This window comes from Falco peregrinus, chromosome Z (assembly GCF_023634155.1).
Source record: "Falco peregrinus isolate bFalPer1 chromosome Z, bFalPer1.pri, whole genome shotgun sequence".
In the NCBI taxonomy this organism is placed as follows: domain Eukaryota; kingdom Metazoa; phylum Chordata; class Aves; order Falconiformes; family Falconidae; genus Falco; species Falco peregrinus.
The window spans coordinates 30,968,537-30,987,353 of NC_073739.1; the positions used below are offsets into that span (position 1 = coordinate 30,968,537).

Sequence of the window (18,817 nt, forward strand, 5' to 3'; positions counted from 1 at the left end):
TTGGGAAGGTAAGGAGTTTGTAAACTGGGCACTGAGATGCCATTATGATCAGCAGCTCCCCATAAGTGTCATGTGAAGAGCACCAAAGATGCACTGTAAGGATCATGCACTCAGAGGGAGAGAGTCCTCCATGCTGCAAGTTAATTATGCAGACAACTGAACAACAAATGATTCTATTCAAAGGCACAGTACTGAAATGAAAAAGGGAACACCTGGAATGTGAATGAGTTTGTACAACTTGAACCTGCAAATGTGGGTTTGTTAGTCACAAAACCTATTAAAGCCAGCTTCACACGGCAGAAGTGCTGCAAAACTTAATATGGTTAATTGGAGATAATTATACCTAATTACGTATGTGCCATATTGCAGAGAGTTATCTCAAAACAAGTATGTTTAATAGCTACAAACAGCACATATAATATGGACCACTATGATGAAGATTTAAAGAAAAAAACATATTAGAGATGCACAAAAGCAAAAGCAGACAATGGCAGCTGCCGAACAGCAGCAACTGCTCACACTATCCCCCTGAGAGCATCTGCAAGGGGCTGTACTGGACACCCTTCTCCCACTACATTCACTTGCTGAAGGACACCCACCACCTTCCTCCTTCCAGCCATGTCCCAGGGAGCACACAGGCCTGACCACCCAGCCATCCTCCCTCAGGCACAAACTCTCTTCACAAACAGGCTGGGATCTGCAGTTCTCACAGACTAACAGAAAATGTCAGTGCTGCTGAGATCAAGTGGGCAAAGAGGCCAAGAAACACCATCCTGTCTCTGTCAGCAAGTCGGTCCTGCTCTAGGTCACCAAGGGAGATGTGATTGATGACCTGATAGTCAGGTCCAGATGCCCCACAAAACCACTGCCTGATGTGCTGCATCGGGGAAAACGATGTATCGGGGCACAGCTGCCTGGGACAGCCAAGGAAGCTGTGTCAGGCGCAGGGAAGGCAGCGGTTGTTATGGAGGGCCTAAGAGAAGCGGAAAAGAAAAAATGAAACCCATCACTCAAAGACATTGTTTCTTCGAATTATAATGGTGGGACTCAGAATAGGATTCTGATTTACTGAGCTTTATCAGGGGAAAGGGGAATCAGCCCACACACCAACTAAAGAGTCAGCCTTTCCAGGGTTTTCAGCTCATCTTGCTGGGCCCTGAGAGCTTGCTTGACACAAATTAGTTCAGAAACTCCCAAAGAAGCTGGTAAGGACTGGAGTCTACTTCAAGCCCCTTACAGTCTATATTGATGTAGTACCAACATCTCCTATGTTTAAGTGTTCAGCCACCTGTGACTCCAACAGGAAATGGGTTTCATCCTGGGTTTCATGCACTCAAAACCACTCCTTCTCCTCCAAAGCACACTCAGGGTACATGATGGACTCATACCAAATGGTCTTTCCTGGCTGTCAGCTCCAAGACTGCAGCTGGGTTTTGTCCTGCCCAAGAAAAAACAATTACTGCATAGCATTCCAGTTTTGAAACCTGCAACTTTGTCCAGGGTTATTGTCATTATTGTCATCAGAGAAGGCCACTGCATACCAAACGATAGCAACAATAGATCACTTACTATACAGACCCACGCTGAAAGAAGTAGGATTATATCTAGTGAAAGAACTGAAACTCTAGCACACTGGGCTATTACCTAACCAGTTTCTATTGATCTGAACTTCCTTCCCCATTCCAATTCAAAGTTTACTATCACCATCTCACCAAGAACAGACATAAACAGCTGGAACATCCTTCAAGTAATAGGAATTAGCAAATCCAAGCCTACTTTCTAAGGGCTGAAAGCACATAGCTACAAAGCTTTTGCCATAAATGCTGATATCCTCAGCTTTGGCTCAAGACAGCCAGTAATAACAACTCAGTGTTAATACAAAAAAAAAAAAAAAAAAAAAGACAAGCCTTTCACTTGTTTTTCACACTTTTCTGTTCGCTAAGGTAAGCCATAGAAGAGGTTCAGGGACATGAGATACCACTATGACACAGCAACTGAAGAAAAAAAAAAAAAAAAATTAGCTTGGCAACTGAGTGAGGAATGTAAAATGTAAATAGTCAATAGGCAGGAATGAAGGGATCCAGCAAACAGAAAATAATAAGTTGTAAGTGCAGTGGGAGGTTCTTCCATGCTTTTGAAGATGAAGGCAGGAAAGAAAAGTCTGAAATTATGACAGTGATGGGAAGACCTGAAAAAATTGTAGACATCAACAGCAGATGAGAAGGATGAGGCATGCTGAGCATCCTTTACAGCTTTCTTGTGAAAAAAAAAAAAAAAAATCCCTAAGAAAAGCACCTCGAATTCAACCAGGAATATGCAGCCATAGCAGAAGAAAAGAAAAGAAAGGAAATGAGAAGATACATAAAGATATACACAACAAGACAGGTATTTAGCTCTGGTTGATGCTCAGGGCAAAAAAGATGCAGCAAAGAAAGACTCCCACTAGAGTTGAGGTACTGTTTGCACCCAGATAATGAGCAGAATTAAGCAGGAGAAGGAGACGGGATGGCCAGGAAGAAAGGAGCAGCAAGCCTAATGGGAAAAAAAAAGAAAATCCTAAAGACCAGAGTGCTGGCAGTCAGCCAGGAGCACGCCATGATGCAGAGAAGAGGGTGAAATGAAGTACATGGAAGCAGAACAGTAAGAATGGAAGAAAAACTCACCTACAAATATGGTCAAGAGTGGGACAGCAAAGTGAGAATTACTAGGAGTCAAGCAGAGCTACACTGCACAAAAGATAAACAAGAAAAAGAATGTGCCAGTTGTGTAGATAGAAAGATAAGGTAATAAAATCTTGAGATGCAAGGCAGTAAGCAGAATAGAGAGGAATAAAAAAAGGCAGGGGGGTGGGGGAAGTAGTTTGGAGTATCCTGCATGAATGCCCTGCCAAGCTTTCCTTAAAAGATGATACCAAGTCTAGAGCAAAGGCAGAGCAGCCCATGGAAATGAAAGCACTGAGGACAAGGAAGCTATCTCACTCAAAGTGGAGCCTAACTTCACAAAGCTTCACAGACTCAAATTGAGATTCACGGACAGCTCCAATCTAGTGTTACAGGAGGATCAGCAGATGGAAACCTGGAGGGTGGGGATAATCATCATATTAAAAAAAATATCTGGAATATGGTGGAGAAAAACAAATTTAAACGTACATTTGCCCCTTCTGAATTACAGTAAGAAGTCTGGCTACATTATTTAGATCTACACCAGGCACCAGAACAGGGGAGGGAGCGGGGGCGGCAGGGGCTGGGGATAATAAAAGACAAGTTTTAAATAAGCAGCAACAAAACACAGCACAGGCCTCCAGTTTGAATGCTCTGCTCTCCTTTGGTGGTGTCCCTAACTGTCTCTCCCTCTAGACTTCAATGAAGCACGTGAAATGGCATTGTGTGGGAAGCTAACTGTTAAGCTGGCAGAGGTGGGTACAAGAGCTGAAGGAAGTTTGGGAAGAGGGAGACAGCAGCAGCTTGTAGCGTGAACTGAGTGACAGTAACAAATTAGGTCTCCTCCTTCTCTGAGGAGCAGAAGGCATAATGGTTTTGCCAACCCAGAGGAGGTTCAAAATACCAGAAGGACAAAAGCTGAATTACCTTGAGGACTGGAAAAACAGAAACTGAGGGGGGGAATCAGACAAACAAGGGGAAAGGCTGTCAGTGCCACCAACTAGCAGCCCCGCAGCTGGGAACAACAATGGAGGGCAAAGGATGAGATGCACTAGGTACAGATAGAGCCTCCTATGGGAAGGACCTTGGTAAAAGCTGTCACACATTCTAGGATAATTGGGCAAGGACTTTCCACTAGACATGAGGAAGCTCTAATACCATCATCCAAGGCTTTGGTAAGACCATGAAAGATGCAGCATACTGTCCTAGTTATGTGCTTAAGGATGAACACAAACAGCAGAGTATAAAGAGTTTTTAATAAAACAAAAAACAAAAACAAAACAAAAAAAAAAGGAAAAAAAAAAGAAGAAAATATTTGGCCTGTTTAAACTACCAAAATGAAAGCTCAGAGGGGGTATGCTTGCTGTCTGTAAATACATCTAGAGAGTAGACATCAGAGAAGAAAAGCCATTTAAGTTAAAGGACAACGTTGGCACAGAACAAACGCGTGCAAGCTGGCCATAAAATACATTTAGCACTGAGACAGTTGGGAGGTTTCTAACCAGCAGAGACATCAGGCTCCATGCAGCCTTTCATAAAGCAGCCAAAGACTTCAAGAGAGAAGTGGGAGCTGTTCACGAGTGCCATGACAGGGACACGATATGTGCAGGACCAACAGACTCCATAGGCTAACTTACGAAGTCCCTTGTGTTCCATTATTTGCTAATAATTTCCACCCTTTTTTAACCTTAAAATATTTCCAGTGGTGCTGCAGACTCTTATTACAGGGAATTTAAGTCCCGCAACAAAAGCTTACCTTTTACCAATCCCTTAAAAGCAGTCCACAAATGTCCCTGGGACCCAAGAAAAGCCCAGCAATGCCCCATCATCACACCACAGTACTTCTAACACACAGGCCAGGCAAGTCAGGATCTGACACATGAGATAGCAGGCTGATACTGGCTCCTCGAGGGAACGGGAGATGCTGCTATGGCAGAAGCTGAATTAAAGACTACACCCAAAAGAGCCCTGTGATGCACATGTGGAGGTGCAGGGCTGCTGGAACCACGCTGTTTTAGCCAGCATACAGCACTTCACAGGTTGCTTACCCTGAGGGCCCTGGTACCCAGGAACAGGGCTGAGAAGGAAACAATCTAGTAGCCAACAAGAAATGCCAAGGGTAGTGCGGTGTCTTCAGTGAACCTTGCCCTCCTTGGAAAGTCAACTCCCTGCTGCTGCCATGGACAAAAAGGGCAGTGTGTTCCCTGCCCCAGCTGCTGCTGCTTCAGCTCTGCTGGCTTCATGGCTCACCACTTGCTAACCTACACCTCTCAGTGTTCCTGACTGACATGAAAAAGGATGATGCACTTTGATGGGGATCACTTGCAATAACACACTAGTGAAAGATCAGACAACCAGCTGAGTTAGGGACAGAGACCTCTCAGAGGGACAAGGTGTGACAGGCAGCTAGGACAGCAGTTTTGTTACCCTGCCAGAGCAGGGAACCACGGCTCACCCTCAGGCAGCAGGGAGGTACTTTGCAGGCTGCAGATCTATGTAGGAGAAATCTACCACCACGAAGGCAGGCTGACTGTCATCTTCGCTTTCAAGGACCAAGTCAGATTATTCCTTGTCCCAACATGCAGTCAAACGAAGAAATCACAAAGCAAGTGAGCTACAACTTCCCCACCGCATCTTTTTTTTTTTGCCACAGGCCAGCCCCAGGCAGGTGAATGATTCCCATATTATTGGGACCAGAGTGGATCCTAAGTTACACTTCCCCAGTATCACAACTCTGGTTTGAGCAGGGACCTGCTCTCCCTTTCCACTTCTGCCTTGCAATTTCTTCCTCTAAAAACATCAAGGCTGTTTAGCCTAAAATAAAAGGACCCTAAAGGGGACCACAGTTTAGCAGGGCACTCACTAGAAGATGACTTCCAGTCTCTCCTTCAAGAGCAGGTTATACCCTTGACATGAAACAGTCATTGTTTAAAATACAATTTTTGGTGCAAGGAAAAATTTAAAATTCATAAGTAAGGCATCCTCTGAGGACAGACTCCTCAAAGTAGCGTCAATGTAGGAGTTTTCAAGATCCCTGTGTTAAGCCCAACACCTAAATTTGGATCTGGGCACATGAGACTGACAAGACCAAACAAGAAAGATTACGTCTGATACAACTCACCTCACCTGGGACATCATCCTTCCTTTTTGTCCCAACTCCCTGGAGGGTACAATGCCAAATGACAGGATGCACAGCTGAGCAATTCTCTTTCTCCCAAGCAAGAAAGTTATCTCCTCTTCCTCTGAACTTGGAACAGGGTCTGCTGACCTCTCAAAGTTCTTTGTATCTTTCTGAAGCACATTCACCATTCAGCACAAGGCAAAGCATAAGTATATGATTGCTGTTCAGGTCCTACGCTGAAGGCCTCACTAGAAAGTAAGAGATGCATCAGCCTTAAGCCTTTGCACAGCACTGATTTTAAGGATAAGGTATTACATCAAATATGCAGACTAAATTGAAACACGCTTTGAAATAATCTGAGAACCGAAAGGGAAGGATTTTGAGAGTCCTTTTGGCTGCCAAAGTGTTCAGCAATCTTTTATCATTAACTCAGTGGTTTCCTAGAACTTGCACAATAAGAAACCATCCAGATCCCACCATTAGGACAGCAGTTAGGAAAGCACTGGGTACATTTTCAGCAAATCGGTCGTAATTGAAAAACTCTATGAAATAAACAAAGGAAAGATGCTCTTGTTTAAGTAATTTTTCAAATATTATTAAATAACCAGTTTTACAAATGCCATAGCAAACATCTGACCTCTCCTCAGGATACCTTGTGCCCTGTTCTATAGCCCTGTAAACAAAGAATGTTCCTCACATAATTACCACTTGACTGAAAAGATTAAATCCTACTGTACAGAGAAACTACTCTTTTTCATTCATATCCTGGAGCACTTCAACTAAAATGGTAATAAAGACTCTTCACAGGGCCTGAGCAGGCCTTCTTAGGGGCCTCAGTGTAACCTGAGGCAGGACAAGGAAACAGAGCCAAGAAATAAGTTCTGAAAAACTGGTTGAAGTGCTCAGATTAACCAGACACTGGCAAATGCTGCCGATACAAGATACACAGACTTGAACAAAGCCTTGAGCAGCCGAGTCTTACACCAGAAATGTCCCCGCTCTGAGCAGGTCAGACTAGACACCTCCCAAGGTTCCTTCCAACCTAAATTATCCCATGATCTTATAGTGCAAATGACCTTGTTGTGTCAACACCCCTAATTTTTCAAACCCTTCTTCCCTTAATCCAAAACTTCTAGGGCTAACAGCTGCCAAGACAACTACACATGTCCATCTGCTAGCATTAGGGTTTGCTTTCTCCTTATATTTTTTTACTCCTTACATTTTAATTCCTTACATTTTTCTCCCAACCTCCCTGCTTCCTATTTTACATGCCACCCATTGAAGCAGCATCTCCAGACACTGGTTTTTCACCAGTGTTCAGCACCAGTTAGCTCCAGACTTGTAGCCTGATGTAGAGTCTTTCCCAACATGTGTTGCCTTAAAGTGTTTTCAATATATTCCCTGCAGAGATGATTCTTCCACATAAAATATTATGAAAGTAGGAGAACTCAAGCACACAGAAACATCCTGGTGGATCTTGCAACTGGAAGGGAAGAAGATCAGAAAGAAACATGATAGGTTCCATCTTCAGAGTTTCAAATTGTAATTTCTAGTGTATTCTTAAGAACTGTGTTAAGCAATTTTGTGAAAAGGTTTTATAGTCTGTAATGTCCCCTATAGAAACAGAAAAAAAAATAATCAAGTGGCAATAACTTATGGGAGGTTACACAGCCATCATGACTGAATAGTCAAAGCTATGACAACCATTTATCAAACTGGCATTGAAATAACAACGCATATATCTTACCATAAAAGCAGTGTGGGAGTAGAGGAAGACAATACAATAATGCAGTGCTTTGTACTTTGGTGGCATAAGATGAAGATCTCCATCTATTTTACAAACACAGAGTTTACAGCTTGAAGAGCAAATAATTAATAGCTCTGTCATCCTTTGTGCCACTGAGTCACCACAAAAAAGTTAAGAGGCTGATCTGTACCTTACTGCAAACATCTAAGCTCTGTGGGCACTGATCAAAGCAAGCCTGCACTGCTGATCGTGACAGTGGCCACTCTCAACTGGCACCCACCAAGCACAGCCCCTTAGCTCCCCTGTGAGCTAAACAAAACCTCGGACCAAAGCTTCCTACCCTTCTTTGGAGGCAGAATCTGGCTATAAATTACTTCCCCTGTAAGACACAGAAAGCTCACTCTATGGTTGTGAAGAACACCCCAGGCTGGTGTCCCACAAAACCTTACATGACTGTTCTGAAGTCCACTAAAATAACCCTTGAAAACAACTGTGATAAATTTTGATTTAGGCAATCAAAAAGGAAAATCTGACTTTTAATAAAGCCTGAAGATAAAGCTAGCACCCAGAGACTCAAACCATGTGGTACCTACCATACTTGATAGTCAGCAGCTGTAGTACAGTTCCATCAGGTTCTGGCTTTGTTATTAACTGAGGCTGACGGACCAGCTCACCTGCAGTGACTGATTTAGGTGATGGACTAGCCTGGCCAAGTGGATTGCAGTTCTGTCATCTTTTGTTGCAAATGGACAGCCTTCTTCCAGCAGGTAGACCTGGTTGGCCAATCAGTCACACAGGTATCAGCTATGAACATGCAGATGGGCACTCTAACCTTGATCTGAAGGGGCTAGGGTTAAGGTGGTCATCAGTACCCTTTGCAATCTGGAGAACCCTCCAGTGACCTTTATTTAAGCAGGCAAGTCAGTCATTTTTTACACTAATTCCAATTCAATTGTCAACAAAATGTTCAATGTAAGACACAGTTGCGATAAGAGTATTTTACAGGGTCTTATGTCTATTATTATTAATGTAATAACATCATTACTGCATTTTCAGAATTTTATCCAAAGACAGTTAAATTTCAACATGCAGGATATGCTCATGACCTTACTCTGTGTGTATGTGTACATGTATGTTTGTTTAAAAAGTGTACGTGTACATGTATGTTTGTTTATAAAGTATCCTCACACTGAAAATGTGCCACAATGCAAAGCTGTAAACAACCACGTGACAACTTGTGCTCAGAGTGACACTGAAACATAGGAGGTTTATGAACAGTAAATAACACGCGGGTAGCTGGTAGTGAAACTTCCAGGTTGGAAGCCACAGAGTCACTCTGGGAGAAACAGGTAAGATTTGGAAAAGGTTGCTCCACAGGACAAATAAGAAGATGTAGCAGAATTATTAATCACATCATTAAACTTGTGCATCAGCCTGGCCTGTCATAACACATAACTTTTAGAGGTGCTATCCCAAGATCAGTCAGCCTCCTGTCACAAACACAGGGCAGGAAGAAGGTCCTCTGAAGAAGACATTCAAGATGAGGAAGGCTGAACAGCTAAGACAGCTGTAGGAACGTGTGAAGGACCACGCTGGAGAAGCCTTGGTGCCCACTTCTGGCAGCTGCCAAAACAGGAAGACAGAAACATCAAGAAACAATTTGTACAATAAAGGAAGAAGCTACCTCCAGTGGAAGGTGTGATTTTCCTACCCTAACCATTGCCAGTTAAAGGCTGAGCAATAATTTGATGTGTAAAGCATCTCTTCTTAATTTTGTATTTATTTAATGTTAAGTGAATGTCTCATTATTCATAATAGTTAATCCTTTTTTGAACCCCATTAAGCTTTTGACAGTAACAACGAAATTATACAAATCACACATATCCCTCACACGTAAATTTATGTTGTGTCAGGGAGGAAGGCACTTTGCCCACTCTATGTACAATTAGTTCAGTAAGTGTTTACTTCCCACTGGCTACAGCTCCTTTCCCTCCACACCCACACACACAGTGTATCTCCCCAGGCCCTGTGGACTGGCAGGTGGATCGAGGGTCTATGTGTGCTTTCCAAGCCAATGTTTATAGAATTCAACAGAGGCCTCAGGAGATGGGTACTGTATTTTGCAAAATGAGGTGTGCCCCCTATGCATTTACTTTTTAGGAGTCCTAAGGACGCAGGGTGAGTTTTTTAAAGACTTCTGAGGACCATCCACAGCAGTACAGGCACTCACCACAAGCACAGCCAAAGACCCTGATCCTACAGAAAATCCTTCACGTGACCCCAGACCAGCAGGTGCCCATGCCCAAATCCTCAGGAGCCAGGGACACGCCTGGGAGGGGCACGAGTTCATGATGTTTGTGGGTGGCATGGCCAGCTCCCCCTCCTGGAGGGACACAAGAATCTTGGTCCTACCCCCACAGCCAGGGCTGTAACCCAGCAAGGGGATCAGGTAGCCACTGGTCAGCCAGTCCTGACGTGCTTCCTCACACAGGGAAAGCGCTCCACAGGTCCTGTATGAAGAGGAGGGAGGGGGAAAAATCCCCTTGTCTGCGCGGCCCCAAGGGGTAGGACGGCAAGTCTCGCTGGCGCCCCTGATACGTTTGGATGGTGCCACCAGGGAGGTCTGGGTTCCAGGCAGGGCAGCCTCCCACCAAGGGCCCTTGCAGGGCCGCTGCCCCACGCAGCGCCCAGAAAACTCTCTCGTGGGGAGCAGCTCCAGCAGCAGAGCCCCGTGCTCAGCCCCAAGTCCCACCCAGCGCTGCAGACGGGCGCCGGTGCTGCGCGTGGGGGTGCCAACGGGGCCTGCCCTAGCGGGACAGAGGGACCAGGGTCGCATCCCTGGAGACAGCTGAACACCACGTCACGCCCCACAGACACCTCACGCCACCAACAGGTGCGTTGGCCCTGCTGGAAAGGGAAAAGAAAACGGCTTGAAAAATGGCTCTCTCCCTCGCTTGCTCCCCTGAATGCTAATCAGCGGCGCCGGCTAAAAATACCCAGCAAGGCTGGCGTGCGCACGGCAGAAGGGGAAAATGGGGGAGCCGGAGCCCCCAGCTTCCCGGAAGGAAAACGGACAGGCGACAAACAGCCTTCCCTAAGTCCCCCCCTCTGCCCCTGGCGCCCGGCTGCCGGCACAGGCACGGTCCCCCTGCTCCCTCGCTCCGAAGCAGAGGTTCCCACCTCTCCTTCGGGAGGGCATCCCGGGTGTTGGCCGCGCAGCCGCCGGGCCACCCTGCGCCGGGGCAGGCGGCGGCGCCCCCCTCGCACCGGCTCCCACTCGCCGGCGCTGCAGGCGTTACCGGACGGGGCGTCCGGCAGCCGAGCCCTGCCGCCCACGGAGCGACGTGCGTTCCCGGCGGGGAGCAATCCCACCGGGGTTCACCGGGAGAGCACAAAAACAATGAGAGAGGAGTGCTGGGCCCGCCGTCTCCGCGGGCGCGGAGGGCTTTACCGGGCAGCCCTGCGTCGGGGGCTCGGTCCGCTGCATCAGAGCCGCCGGCACACCGCAGAGCGGTGACGGGGATGCACGGCGGCCCGGCAGCCTCCTGCAAGAGCAAGCGCTAACAAATAAATAAGAGACATAAAGAGGACATGTGCACGGAGACAAACGGCAGCCCTCTGCATCGGAACCGGCGGCAGGGGGTGCGCACCCCCGCGGCCCCCGGCCCTAGTTACGCGTCCCTCGCCACGTCCCCCGGCGCGGAGCCTGCCCGAGGGCGGCTTGCGGCCCCCCCCGGGCGGGGGGAGGGCGGGGAGGCCGGCCTCGCCGCCCCCGAGCCAAGGCGGGCCGACCCGGGAGTCGCAGGACCCCCCGCCACCCGCGGCGAGCATGGCGAGCCGCCCCCGTCCCCCCGTCCCCCCGCCCGCCGCGGCTCCCATCCATAATTAATCGCCGCCCCGCAGCCGCCGCGATAAGAGAGGGCGGGCGGGGACGAGGAGGCGGCGGCGACCGGGAGGCGGGGGGGGGAGCGTGTGCGCTCGCCGCGCCCGGCTCACTGCGGCCGGCGGCTGCCTGCCGTGCGGAGCGCAGCCCAGCTCAGCCGCCCCGTCGGGGAGCGCCGCGCTCGCATGGCCGCGCCGCGCCGCGCCGCCGCCGCCGCGGGGCCGAGGGGGGCCGCGGGAGGAGGATGAGGCGGGCGGCGGGGCGGCGGCGGCGGCGGCGGCGCGGAGGATGAAGTGGAGCGTGCGGGGAGCCTGCGCCGCGCTCTCCAGCTGCCTCCTGCTCGCCTGCGCCCTCAGCGCCGCCGCCGTGGGCCTCAAGTGCTTCTCGCTGGGCTCCGAGCTGAAGGGCGAGCCCTTCCGCCTGGGCACCGCCGCCGGCGCCTTCTACTCGGGGCTGCTGCTGGCCGCCGGCCTCTCGCTGCTCGCCGCCGCACTGCTCTGCTGTCGCCCGCCCGACGAGGCGCCCGCGGCGCCGGCTCCGGCCTCGGCCTCGGCCCTGGCCCCGGCTGGCGACCCGGACGCGGCAGGCGGCGGCCCCGGCGGGGGGGAGGCGGCGGCCGTGCCGTCGGGGCCGGTGGAGAAGGCGCCGCCCGGGGGGCGGCAGAACTTCCTGCTGCTGGGGGTGCTGGTGTTCATGCTGGGCGTGCTGAGCGCCTTCGCCGGCGCCGTCATCGACGGCGACACCGTGTCGCTGGTGGAGAGGAAGTACTCGCACTACTGCCTGCTGCAGCCCGGCGGCGCGGCCCGGCCACGGAGCGGCCCCGCGGCCCCCGACAGCTCCGCCGCGGCTCTCCGCTGCCAGAAGCTGCGGGACTACCAGCAAGGCTTGGTGCTCTCCACGGTCTTCAACGCTCTGGAGTGCCTCCTGGGCCTGCTCAACTTGCTGCTCGTCAAGAACTACAAGGCCTCGCAGCAGCGCGGGCGGCGGAGGCGGCGGCGGCGAGCGGCACCGGCGACGGCGGCGGCGGGCGGGCGGCGGCGGCGGCGGCGGGGCGGCGGCGGCGGGCGGCGGGCGCCGCGCCACAGCCAGGGCTCCCTCTTCTCCGGCGGCGAGCCCGAGCTCAGCCCCGGGGACTGCCCCTTCCAGGCCGTCTCCTACATCAACGTGGGCGTTTTCCACGTCTTCGACGAGGCAGGCGTGGAGGTGCACTGCGGCGGGCATCCTTCCGTCGAGCTGCCCGGCTACTCGCCCATGGACCCCGAGCTCAACGCCTCCTACCCCTACTGCTACCCGCTGCCCAGCGAGCAGCCCCCCGCCTACGAGGAGATCTACCCCGGGGAGCCCTGCGCTCACGGCACCTAGCGCCGACCGCCGGCGGGACTCCCGGCTCCCCGCCCGGCCCCCGGCTCGCCGTGACACCCGGGAGCGGGAGCGGGTCGCCCGGCGCCTCGCAGCCGCGGGGCTCGGGAACAGCCCTCGCACCGCCGACGGGACGGCCCGGCGCAGCGGGCCGCGGGCGGGGTGCCGCCGTGCCTCTGGCTCTGCGGAAGCTTCTCCTCCCACCCTCCCTCTCCGCTTTCCCCCTTCTCTTCCCCCTCCCCTCCCTCACACCGACCGTCCGTCCGTCTGTCCGTCCCTCTGTCCGCCGGCGGCTGAATTTTCCAAAGGCTGCGCAAGAAACGCCTGACGGTTGGTTCCTACGGCCGCCTCTCCTCCGTAGCCAAGTTTAGTTCCCTTCGAGTGATTCATCAGTCTCCAGCTTTAGCAGTCCAGAGTTACCCATTGTTGATAACCAGCCAGTGTAAGGAAAAGGTGTCATGAAGCTTCTTTACCTCTCAAAAGAGCTAAATTTCTAAACAACGCAGAGACATTTGTGTCACGTTTACTAGAGGTGTATTGGGGATCTTTAACGTTTACACTACTCCTTGGGAGAATCGAGTTCTGTTTTAAGATTTAGTGAGTTAAAACATTCGTTGGTCTTGTAAGATGCACATTGAGAAAAACCTGCACTTTGAAAAAGAAACAGGAAAAAATCAACAACGTTTTTGTACACTGACGTGCCTGCTTTTGTTGATAACTTCTTACTGTAAAAGCTTTCAGAAGTCTATAGTGAAAAATGTTTGGTAAATTCACTGCAGTTTAAAATTGATGATTAGTTCCTTTACTGAAACAACTGAGATGTTGCTAGGATATGGCAGTTAAAAGGAAAGTCCAAATGTCATACACATTCCTTTTTGTAAACAGGTTCTCTGTTTTTAATGCAAGGCAGGATTTCTTTTTGTTTTACACAGGTGAAGGGTTTAATTCTATTTTGTACAACTACATAGTTTACCTTGTAAAGAGTTCCATTTTACCTGTTACAATTCATCAATCTGGTAAGCTTGAATATTAAAAGTTTTATTTGAAATATATATATATTGTAAAACAGCCTTAACTGGTGCAGTGGTCACAGTTTTAAAGATTTAAGAAAAAAAAAAAAAGATAAACCATCTTGGAAGACATCTTCCAAATGTGTTTTCAAAACAGTAGTTATACTCCTATTACGAGAATTTTCTTTTTTGTTTTTAAAAAAAAAAAAAAGAGGCCACTTTAATTCCTGAAGGGGGGGTAGGGTGGGGGGATGGATAATAGCACTGTATGTGTTAACTCTTTCTGAACTTAGAGGTATTAAAAAGGCTTTCTGCAAAGAGAAAAACTGCTAAATCCTTCTTTTGGATTTTGCTGTGGAATGCCAGGACCAGATAGTGTAAGAAAGTGCTAATTAAAGAAAAGCAGGTATGGCGTATTTTATTACATCATTTGAGAACAGGTAAAGGCTTAATTTCATGTTGCACACAGAACCAAAAAGCAACTCTTCAGGTTGCATTTAGTTCAGTACCCCCTCCCCCAGGTACAGCATACTAAAATGAAATATTACAAAATAACATTTCTATTAATCCTGTGTTTGGAGCCTGCTGCATAATGCCAGTGTATCAGCTACCCAGAAACAGAGAGAGAGTGTTAAGGGAATGCAAAGTTACAGTCTATTTCTGTGGTCGATGCAAAATTATTGTTTAACTTTTAGCTGCAGAGAGACTGACGTAATTTAAATCCTTGGAATTGGAGAGAGAAGATTTTAACCTAAAAATATTAAAATCTCTGCACTGTTTTGTTTTCTAAATTGTCTTGACTTGCACACTTTCTATAATCTGAAATGCAGAATGACTGAGAAGTCTTAAAATTGCAAACTGATGTCTGTGAAGCTCACAATTAAAGCTGTAATCTAGAGAAGACAGTTAAAAGCAGCAGTTGCCAATTTGCCAAGTAATTCTAAATAGCGGAAATTTAAAATATAGCTCTTCTTGGCCAGCAGATTTTCTTGTGCAGAATGCCAGCCTAAAACATATGCCCTGGCTAAGTCCCATTTTAGTACTGAAGACTAGTTTTATGCTAGCTCTCTGCAGATGCATGTCCTTAACCCCTCATGGGGAAGTGACCAGGAAGTCCTGTAGTCTTTACGTATAATACTCATTTAGGCACAAAACCAATCCTGTAACATACTGCATTGCTCATACAGATGAGATTTTGCAAAATGAGTAACTAAAGCAAGGAGGTTAAATCCTTATGTGGGTCTCCAGTTGGATGTGACAGCGTTAGTACCCTGTACTGAATTAAATGGGAACTGCTAGGCGGCAGGGTCATTTTGAAAAACAGACCAGCTAGGTGCCTAAATAAAGATGCAGAAGTGTAATAATAGTTGTTGGCTTTAAAAAAATTGGCTATACACACTGTAGTTCATGGAAGTTGTATCTTAGTTTTACTTAAGGAATTGATTTTTGACATAAAACGACAGTATTTTACTTAACTATTTTAGGAATTGTGAACTAGACAGTTCTGAAACTCCAGATGTTCCAAAGATCAGTGCTCAGGGAAATAAATGGAAAGTCAAGAAAGCTACCTATTATACTCAATTGTTTAAATGTAAACAATTTTAAACTATGAATTTTTAAGATTGTTAAATTCATAACTTTTTTTTTTGTATGTGTGTGTGTACACGTGTAAGTGTGCTTGCGTTTTATTTAAGTCTGTTCAGAATGCCATTGAATTAGGATATTTATTTGTGGCTCAGTTTTAGTTCCCAAATTTCTACTTCATTTGGGCTTTTATCCCCTGTAATAGTTTAATTTAGTGGTGGACAGATTGCCAGAATAACGTCCAAGTTGGACTCCCACAGAAGCCAGTAGGCGTCATTTCATTGACTTCAGTGGGTCTGGGCACAAATTATATGTAACACCTACTCTATATTGGTCTTCTGGCATGACAGGGTGCAGCAGTGGCATATTATTTCTCAGTTAGTTATTATTTGTATGGACAGCAGTATTAAGGGAGGTCACCTATGGTATTATCCACATTTAAAAAAAAAAACAAACAGGAAAAAAATTGGCAGGCAAATTGACTAAACAAGCCATGTTTTCTTAAAGATGGTATACAAATGTTTCAGGTATCTGGTGACTAACTTTTCCGATAAAACACAAGTATTTATTTCTCAGTGAGAAGAAACCTATAAATACAGGATACAAGATGAGGCTTCACAAGCATGATTGCAGTATTGTGAAGCCATTTTTAGTAAACCTGAATCATCACTCTATCTTCTGAGCAATAATGTTAGAGTGTATAAACTGTACCGTGCCGAAATTGAAAATAGGCTGGTGTGGGAAGCATCAGAGCGTAGATTAATTACCTGAGAGGACTGATACTGTCCCTTTATTTTCCATTCCCTGTCACCTGATTGTCGAGGTGAATGCAAGCCTGATCAATTCATGTCACTGGAGGATGTTAACTGCAAGGCTTTTGCCTTAAGTAGCAAAACCAGGGAGATCAGAAGAGAAACATCATGTGTGTGCTATGAAATCTCCACATTGCTTAGCTGAAGTAACGACAAAACCGCTTTTTGCCCCGTGGCTTGTTAATTTGCTTGCAGCTTTACTCACATCTGTTCAAAGGGAAGGAAGAATAGACGCAATACTGCTGTTTTGGTCACAGTGTAGTACTGATTTGGTAGCAGAATGCTTCCAGCTTTCCTGTCCCTTTTGCAGGTAATAGCAGCTAGTCAAGGAATGAAACGGTGGAAAATCAAGTCTGCTGTCTTTGATGGGACAGAATTTGCCTTCATGTGGAAAAAAAAATGTATTCCCACCAGCCTATTAGCAATTCACATGAATTATTTTCACACTCCAACATCCTTGCTTAAATTGGTTACTTATACTTTGCATTGTAATGGACAGACAGAATATACATGAATCTAAAAACAGGTAAAAATGATGTTAGAGGGAAATTGTATTAAAGTAGTACAGATTTTACTCAAAAGTTTGATTTCACTGTAGGACTTCTTTGGTTCACCAAAAAGCGCTATGGTGGCTGGTATAACTTAGACATATTTCAGACATACTGTTTAATCATCAGAAAAGGTTTCTGAATGTTCACAAGAACAGCAGTCTGTTTCTGCTTTTGGACATAGTACATATGAAAACCTTTTCTTCATTTTGCCATTTAATCTAAGATTGATCCTCAAGAAAATGTCAGTAATTGATCTTGTAATTTTAGGATCAATAAAATACATTTTAAAGCACAGCATATCCTATAAGAAAAGCCTAATGCTCTTCATTTCATATTCTTCATTGTCTTAGATGGATGTCTAATAGTAAAACTGAAACTAGGGATGTAATTACCACTTCCATTACAAAAACATGTTTTTCAGGGACTTATAACTTGTACAAGTGGAATCCTGACATAAAATTCCAGGTTTTACCATGAAGTCAAGTCTGTTTCCATGAGTTAGATATTTCCCTGTTACAGGATGTTCCAATAAAAATATTGCTTTATTACCAGATAAATTCAACTGGTGAAAATCTAGATCTGTTAATTTCGTGTGACGGCACTCGTTTTAAGTATGCTAAAGTTACCTTTCAGCAGTACAGGCTCGTATTTCCAATTAAAATGTGTAAGGGTAAGACTGAATTTCTGACTGTCACTGTCCAGTTTTTGAATTTCTTCATTATCTCTCAGTACTTAATGGCATGGGACTAGCTCTTAGTATATGTTCCAGAATCAGTAGTAGCTGATCTATTAAGTTTAGCAGATAAAAGGTGGTTTCCAGGAAACCCACAGGCTAATGTAGTGCTGGGGGAAAATCTTCAAAAACTTGTTGCAACAATTTGGTGTATGGTGTGTCCTGCCCAAAAGGAGGCACTGCCCAAACAAAGCAACTAGAAGAAATCTGAGAGTTTAAGTTGGATGCGAGGTGTTTGTATGTTATATCTATCACATTATTGGTTCTGAAACTCTTCCCCTTCAATAAGTTTCTGAGAGTGAAATCCACAAATTGGTGTTGTCAACATTTTATTCAAATAACTGCCTTGCTTTCTGCTGGCCACCTGGGCTATGTACTTTCCACCCAATGTTCAGGCACCTCATAAGGTTCTGCTGAGGTTTATGGGTATGTCACCCTGATGTCATCCTAGATAATCTGAGACTGAAGATTAAGTCATTTAAGAAGCTATAAGACTCTCTTAGGAAGAGTGTATTTTTCCTTTCCAGAGAGAAAAAATCTGATGTCCTTTTTCACTCCTTCTTCAGACCCAGCTGCGTTAAACTTCAGTGAGTTTACCCTGAGGTAGGAGTGGAGATGACACTGCAGACTGCTACTTCTTCAGTCATCGAGTTTTAGATATCTGGAAGACTTCCATAAACTTTATGGAAGGAAACACTTCTGGTGAAAAACACATACAAAATGGCTCTGACTCATCACCAGATCACAGAAAATTTAATATCCTGAGTGAAACTATCCAGTAGATGTATCCCAGTAGAAATACGGCCTAGCAGAAGTTCCCAGTGTTTCACTTCTGGATTTCTGCTCCTGGCATGGTTTTGTCTAATGGATATGTTAGGAAGTTCATTTTATGGTCTTTGCAAATGAATCGTTTGTTTCACTACAACATATAGGGAATAAACACCTACTAAATACTGCAAGCATCCTCACCATTTGGTCTCCTCTGTGGCCATTGTTAGCAGAAGATAAAGTGAAGTGTGGGAGGAGAGAAAGCTTATCTTGATCCACTTAATGGGTTCAGAGGACCAAACATTTCAATGCATTCATTGGTTTTATATTAAGATACTGGATTTGGGGATGGAAGAGTACCTATGATATCAAAAAGGATTATTTTCCAGGCATATATTTTTGGAAATCCAATACTTGGGTGTAAAGAGGGTTCTTTCGCAGGTTCTACATTTTAAATGAAAGCTTATCTCACAAAAATACTCAGTGAAATCTCCAGGCACTAGGGAGATTGAGTGGAGCTGTCCTGAAAATTACTGAATGCCACCAGCTCCTGTAGAAGTCATATAAAGAATTTGGCACATGGTACAGA

The 18,817-nt window shown here is 46.5% G+C and overlaps 1 protein-coding gene across 1 annotated transcript; it reads left to right on the plus strand.

The window, feature by feature from the left end:
- Positions 1-11,398: 11,398 nt before the first annotated feature.
- Positions 11,399-17,408, plus strand: TMEM271 (transmembrane protein 271). The gene has a single exon (XM_055791476.1). The coding sequence runs from the start codon at positions 11,700-11,702 to the stop codon at positions 12,771-12,773; it is 1,074 nt and encodes a 357-aa protein (XP_055647451.1). The 5' UTR covers positions 11,399-11,699; the 3' UTR covers positions 12,774-17,408.
- Positions 17,409-18,817: the final 1,409 nt, after the last annotated feature.

What these genes read in the sequence shown, in the direction of transcription:
- TMEM271 (XM_055791476.1), top strand. Translation starts at nt 11,700, where the DNA reads ATGAAGTGGAGCGTGCGGGGAGCCTGCGCCGCGCTCTCCAGCTGCCTC.